Raw genomic sequence first — 7621 nt, forward strand, 5'->3', positions numbered from 1 at the left:
TATGTTAACTTTAGTTGTTATGAAATTGCTCTATAAAATAAAAGAAATGTGACATCACATCTAATATGGCATGAAATTAGCCAATTTTTCTTTAAGAACCTCCTACCATTTCCAACACTCCCACTTCATCACATCATCACAACAATGCTTCATGCTGTTTACAAACCTTTGTAGGGGAAAAGTCCAATTATTTTTTGATGAACTGTGTCATCTTTAGGAATTATAAAAAGAGGGTTGTCTCCTTGGCATCCAGAAACACACTTCCTCGGTGAAGGCATTATCTAATCCGAAAAGACCTGGACTAAGTCAGTAGAAGAAGTATAAGCTCAGCAGAAGTGCAGTTCCACAAGGTGTTTGCTAATTGTTGCTGTCAGTAATGGTGGAACTGTGTGTGGGAAAAGGGGTGCCATGTGGGGTGGGAGCTCGGCTGCAGACTGAGCTCCAGGGAGGAGCTTTGTGTAAATAGGCGGAGCTTTGTAGCAGCAGGTGTTCAGGCAGCTCCACAAGGCTACCACAGGAGATTCAAGGATGCCTCAAACATGTATGAATGAGTCAAACCAACACTCTGGGTATGTTTTTGATGAAAGAATGACATAACATGATATAAAGCTAAAAAAAGTTGACTTTGCATAATAACCCCCTTTAAGGAAAATGTAAAACCCAAGTGTTCGTATACTCACGTTGGACCATCAGCTATCATCGCAAGTACATGGCTCAGGTCTACAGCAAAGGTCTCCAGATCAGGATAAGGGAGGCTGAGAGGTTTTTGTTGTTTCAGGGCTTCTGCGTCAGCATAAACATTAAATATTCCATCTTTCATCTTCAGCTCATAGTTCAGGTTCTCAGGAATACTCTCCATGGAGTATGGATCCTCTCCTTCCTGAGGGAAAGGCCAGATGTCTGCAATTGATTGGAGCAGATAAATAAAACAGATTATGAAAAGGATGTAGTTGAACTGAATAACATTAAATAAAAATCGATATATCTAGCTTAACATCCATCCATTCAATTTCTTTTCATTGTGGAGGCAACAGGTTTAAGAGGGAAACCCTAACATCGAATTCCCTAACAACACTCTCCAGCACCTTTTTGAGAATCCCAGGATGGATCTGGGATTTTATCTGATCCTGATCCAGATCTTATGACCATAAGCGAGCACGAAACTTATCCCCAACTCAGAAGAAAAATACCATGTTTTTTCTGTTGAGAGCCACATCGTAGCTGCTTCAACTATAGCTTCAAACCACAATACATGCTTAAGATCTTGGCTTGAAGTCACCAACAGAGACATATCAAATGTAAAAACTGAAGCCGAGGCCCTGAGGTTCCTGAATCTGATACCCTCTTCTCCACGTTTACCCTTTGATTCCCATCAATGAACACCATGAACAAAATCACACACAATGGACAACCCCGGTGGAGTCAAACCTTCACTAGGGAAAACGGTTTGACTTTGTGCTGAGAATCCAGATACAGCTCTCAGCTTTGGTTTCACAGTGACCAGGTAATGCCCACTACAGGCTTCCTTTGGTAACACCATTGGAGTAATGTAATGTAATGTAATGTAATGTAATGTAATGTAATGTAATGTGTATTTGGAAACTACTACATGTAGTTCTAAACGATGACCAGAGAATTTATGCATTTAATTACGGAAGACTCAGGAAATACACCATCCAGTTATTGGAGCAATTTTCCATCCAACCATTTAGAGAGGTTGGGAGGTTCAGAGTCTTACCAAAGGACAATTCAACATTCAACTGAACAGCAGGGGAATCAAACCGTCAAGTCTCTTAATGAAGGATGACTCCCACAGCTGAGTGCAGCCAAACATCACCAGCCAGTTCTCCACCTGCCACAGTTCTCAACAGGAAAATGATTTAATGTTTCCTCTGCATTGGGGGTGAGTCTTTGCCTCATATACAGTCTTGCACCCATAATGTGGTGTAACAGTCATTGTTCCTGTTTGAGCCACTAATCAGCCAAACATCAAAGATCCTTTTTTTATTTTTTGTCTTTGAAGTAAGATCCCTATGTGCTTGCATCATGTTTTACCTGTTTAAGCTGCTTTATTTAGTTACACACTCAGACTTTAAAAATGCCTAAAAGTGAAAACTGCACAAAAACATTAGATATCAATTTTAACTTAGTAATTAGCAATTAGTTTTTTCAATTTTTTTTTACCTAATTAATAATTTACCTAAATTATTAATGTTTTGGAGGAGTACATTTAGCAAATGCTTCTAAATGTGTGTCTTGTAATCTGGAGTTTGGAATGGTCTAACTCAGAGGTTCTCAAACTGGTGTCCCTGGACCCCCAGGGGTCCGCGAGAGGTATTTTGGGGGTCCTCAAAAATTTTTTACTAAAATGTTAATTTGTTTTTTATTTTTAAAAATGCATGGATAACACTGAACTAATAAAACAAACATAATAAACTTAAAAATTTACAATCTCATGGCATTTAGGGGTTGAAATGACAATAAATTATCTTTTAAAACAGCATGGGGTTTATGAGGGGGGTCCCTGGAATTTTTTTCGCCCTTGTAAGGGGTCCCCAGACCCAAATGGCTTGAGAACTGGAACTGAACTTGGCTTACACACACTTCACTCTTACTGTGATACAAACACAAAGAGAGCTTAAAATAGCTTTGAAGAGGTGAAATACAGTTTGCTTGTCTGTACAAACTAAAACAAAACTAAACACAATCTGAATAATTTACAGCAGGATAAATACAAACCACATTTGCTGGCCCACTTTCATGTTTACTCAAATTTAACTGAGAATGAAATGGTTCATACTGGGTAAGACCTCCTCCTCCTCCTTCCACTCTCTGTTTTCGGCTACACGAAGAATACGGGCAGTGGTTCTTGGGAAACGGTGGTATGCCAGCCTGGAGTACTTCTCTCTGATGAAGAGCGCTTTAAGGAGACCCTCGGATGCATGTTCATAATCCTCAACTGTGATCTGGAAACAGATTTTTAACTGTCAGAGAGCTGAAAATTCATAAAGTTAAATGATTCATTCATTCATTATCCCTTGTTGCCATAGAGTGTGAGTAATAATGTAATTTCTTGCATGTGTGTTCTTGGTTTATTTTTTCTTTTTAGGACTTTTTATGGTATAACAATCTACCTTCTCAGGACCACTATTCCTTATGGTGTCTAAACCTGGTGGAACATCTTCAGGTCAGGTCAGGTCAGGTTAGGTTAGGTTTTCTATGACTTCCATTTTTATTTTCTTGGGTTTGTCTCGGTCTACTTCTGTCAGTGAATAAAGTTTAGTCTTTTTGAGTACCCATTCTTGGTAGCATTACTTTTATTACAGCCAGATTAGCAGTAGGTGCTTTTGCTCCTAGTGCGTGTTGTAGTTACAGTACATACACACCCCTGCACAGTAATCCCCGCTGATGGTTACTCGCTGGTAGTCTGGGAAGTCCTCCAGGGGAAAAGGATCTGCCATGCCTGGAGTGGGCAGAGGGGATGTTGCAGATTGCTTCCAGTCATCGGGCAGCTGTAAAGATATCGACTGCGAGCGCTTCAACAAGAAATTCTTCTTCCTGATGATACAATCACAGTGATTACTCTACTGATAATCTAAGACATCTTGTTTAAGTTAACTGGGACATTCCCTCTGTTTAGCTATTTAAAAAGTAAAGGTTTGAACGTTTTTCCACTTCCCACCTCTGAACAGACTCCTGAGACTTCTGCTCGGCCAACTCCTTCTGCAGCTCCCGCTCCCTGTCCTGGTGCAGGCCGATTGGACAGTCCTCAGGGACAGAGAACAGCGACAGAGCATGCTTGGTGTTTTCCTGGTTCAGGGCAGAGGCGTACACCTTCTCTGCCATCAGACGTATCTTCTCATCAGCCTCACACATTGACATCTTTGGGAAAAGACGTGGCGTGTCTGGGAAAACAAGGTTTGCATCTCTGAGTCAGTTTTTGCAAAAATGTTTCTAAAGAAAGTAATCTCAGATACATGTTGTAAGCCATAACTAGCATAGAAATATGCAGTAAGAGCTGTTTTAAATAAAAATATTTTTAAATTGGATGCATATTGTTTTGCGGAATTTGGGGATTTTTGGCATCACGAGAGATGAATTGCAGTCAATAACAGTTGTTGACAGCAGGCAGTTATAAGTCCAGTTCGTTTTCTGTATTCTAAATCAAAACAAGGTGTTGATATAATGTTTCATCAGTTTAATGTGATTAAAATATGACATGATTAAACATCTTAGAAACCCAAATATCACATAGAAAAACTGCAGATGATTTAATTTAAGTTGGAATGCAGTGCTGTTCTGCAGTTTCTCATCCTCACTCACATTTGTAAACATGTCTCGAGAGGTTGGCTCTTATTTCTTTACCTGATACTCAATCTGCCAAAGTACCGCGCAAGTTAGTCAACACATTCAGTCCACATCATCGGTGTGCCAGGTTGGTATTGTGACCTGTTGACTCCCTACAGAGTCAGAGTCAGAGTCATGAGACCTGAATCCAGTTTGATTCCTCAGCTATCTACAGATGCTTCACTGTTTGATGTTCATTTGTTGTTATGCTAGTGTGGCTGCTTTACCCAAAACCACACCATTTAATATCAAGGATACAACTTCAGTGAGTTTATAGAGACTGTTCCAGAGTTAAGAGAAGGCTGAGAAGGTTCTGTACCCCTTAGTCACCAGTCAAATCTTAGGAACCACCAAGAACATCTGATCTTCATTTAAAAAACAAGAGTAAAACTTCAAAAACAATCCTAAAAGAAACAGTCAGTGAAGTGAATGCAGTATAGAGGTAATGTGCTCACATCATCTTATCCCCAGTAACAAATTCCACTATAAAGGGAGTTGCAATAATCCAGCCTGAAGAAGATAAAGCTTGACCTTGCTAATAAGCCTTAAATGATAAAAACTAGACCGTATCACCTCACTGACCTGAAGTTATTGTCTAAAATAACCCCAAGATTCATAAAAAAGTGGAAGTCTGAGTCCAAGAGGCCAACAGCACTGTTGAAACCTATCAGTAGATCAGTTTTTTTTAAATCCATTGGCCTCTGTTTTATTTTCATTTAGAAAAAGAAAGTTTCGCTCCATCCATGTTTTAACATCCTTTAAACAATTCTGCAGATTCTCCATACACTGAGGTCCACTAGATCTTAATGGTGAATAAATCTGGATGTCATCTGCATAAAAATTAAATGACACACTGCATTTCTTGAAACTGAACCCCAGTGGAAGCAAATATGGAGAAAATACAATGGGGCCCAGTATGGTGTCTTGAGGTACCCCACATGTGTGTATATTTTCTGCCTTTTGACATGAGACTATGACCTTTTTTATAGTGTTTTGGCCTTTCTATGTTTTCTAAAAACTTTACTCTTACATGTGAACTAAAGTAAAATAAATAAATGTTTTACTGTAATAGGGAAAGAAAGCATGACTCAGCTGTTAAAACTACAGCAAATAAAAAGTTCAGTTCCCAGGACTTAAAACTGTTTTTATTGTAACATGGAGAGGAAGCCTGACCCGGCAGTTTCAACTGCAGTGGTTCTCAGGACTTAATGAAACCATTTTGTTTATTTGCACTGCAAGAGGCCTGGTTCTATTTTTAACTCGGACTCTGTGAAATTGTATCAGAGCAGTTGAACAACAACAGAATCCCTTTTTTAATAGCTCGGTTCGAGGCCTTGACCTCCCCTCATATAAAAACTGGAAAACTGTCCAGCATCCCATCTGTGGTGTAGATGTTTAACTATTTAAATCAGCAAGTCGTCACTGCTGCTGATAATATTGTTGCAGTCAGAATGTGGGTCATTTGGGCAGATCTAGGATTGATTTGTCTGGAGATGTAAAAATCAACAAGACAAGGTGTGTGTGTGCGCGCGTCTGTGTATCAAATGACTCACTTCTTGGCTGCTGCCTGCGAGCCACGTGCAACTCTATCTGACCAAAACATTCATTAATCTTGGCACCTCCTGTGCCATTTGCCCTCGCACTGGTACTATTTACCACCTGAGCCTTTGAAAGTACTTTTTGGAAGGTGTCCTTCAGGCTTAGCCTCTGAGCATGTGAACATTCTCTCTGAGCAGGAACAGCTGAGCAGCTTTGTGGGTTACCTTTTTTTATTTTATAACAACTGAAGAAACATGACCTGCTTTGATCTGCTTTTGTGTGTGGGTACTTACTTATCAAAACATTAAAGTTACTCTGACAAAATATAAAATGCAGGGATGTCCTGAACTAAATTATATGGTCTAGTTTGAACAAGTTTAATAAAGTGGTTTTCCAGATACACTAAATATATAGAGAGATAGATATATAAGTAAAATAAAAAATACTGATATGCAATTTAGAATTGCGGGTATGCACTTAATGTAAACAAAGTGCTTGGCTGGATCTGCCTAAAACCAAGTGAGACCTTAAGTTACATGACTGACCTACATTAGGCTCTGTATGCATACTTTACTCAACAAATATGAGTGTCAACAAGTATCAGTACATCAAAATTATCTGACTTCTACATCCCTAACAACCCCTCCAATGGACATCACAAGTGTTGACCATATTGTCAGTGACTTCATAGATAAACAAACAGAGTAGTTGGCAGCAACTCACAAACGTTGCTAAAACCACTTAATTTAAGGACACATTAACCATGAATATGTGAAAAACATTGATTTATTTTAGAATTAATGACAGCGAGTATTAACTTTACTCTGTTGAAATGTTTTTAAACAAATAGCTGTTTATAAACGTAAATATTACTCCAAAATCAAATCCGTCTCATTTTATTTATGATGTCATCCAGCCAACATCCGATGAAAGAAGCCCCATAAAACTGTACGTAACTGTCACCACTTCTCATAATCCACAGGTTCCACACTCTCTTACCTTCTGCTGTGATTTGAGCCATGTTTGGCTCTCAGTTTTCTCCTGTTGATTCACTTTTTGTTTCAGCTTGCTTAGTTTTGGACTGTTTTGGTTGCTAAACTCTCATCTTCAGCGTCACCATTTTATTAAAGTAGAACAGTGGCGTTTTATAATTTTCTGAAGGAGTGTCCTCAAGTCTGATGTCTCTGTGTCTGTGATGCTTCTCTTCAGGCTGCTCGCTCTCACTGCCTCTGTTCAGCTTCGCTCTGCTGTTTACGTGGTCCACTGGCTGTAGCTATGATGCAGCTGCTGGCGGCTGCTGCCTTAAAGTGTCCCTTTCTGTCTCTATTTTAGGATGTAGAGAGAGTCATAGCAACGGGGGCCTCTAATCCAAGCTGGTATGTGTAGTCTGGAGCAACAGTGAGGGAATGAAACGTTTAAGGCCCTGTCACACTAGAATGTTAAACAACTTGTGCAAATTTTGTCCAACACACTGGTGTAAGTTGTGTAAATTACGTGTTGAGTTTTGAGCATGTTCTCAGCACCATGGACTGCCAATCATTTTGAGTGTTTAGAGTGTGACACTCATAGTTTAAATGTAAAGAAAAATAAACTAAAGAGATTTTAGGAGTGCCAGTCCAGGTTCTAAGCTCCATCATCCATCAACTTTCTTCTCTAAAGCAAAAAAAAAAAATTTACTTTTTTTTTATGGCCTCCCTTCTCCCCCTATAGCCATCCTTTCCACACCATTATTATA

At 39.3% G+C, this 7621-nt stretch overlaps 1 protein-coding gene across 1 annotated transcript in view; it reads right to left on the reverse strand.

Annotated features, from left to right (window-relative positions):
- Positions 1-7621, reverse strand: part of ampd3b (adenosine monophosphate deaminase 3b) — a 28644-nt gene that overhangs the window by 4826 nt on the left and 16197 nt on the right. The window contains exons 3-6 of the mRNA XM_014025376.1: positions 3683-3905; positions 3387-3558; positions 2801-2966; positions 681-900 (exon numbers count right to left, since the gene is read on the reverse strand). Of these exons, the coding sequence (XP_013880830.1) occupies positions 681-900; positions 2801-2966; positions 3387-3558; positions 3683-3905 (781 nt within the window). The remainder of the gene's footprint in view (positions 1-680; positions 901-2800; positions 2967-3386; positions 3559-3682; positions 3906-7621) is intronic.

The sequence above is a fragment of the Austrofundulus limnaeus genome, unplaced genomic scaffold (genome assembly GCF_001266775.1).
Source record: "Austrofundulus limnaeus strain Quisiro unplaced genomic scaffold, Austrofundulus_limnaeus-1.0 Scaffold471, whole genome shotgun sequence".
NCBI lineage: Eukaryota > Metazoa > Chordata > Actinopteri > Cyprinodontiformes > Rivulidae > Austrofundulus > Austrofundulus limnaeus.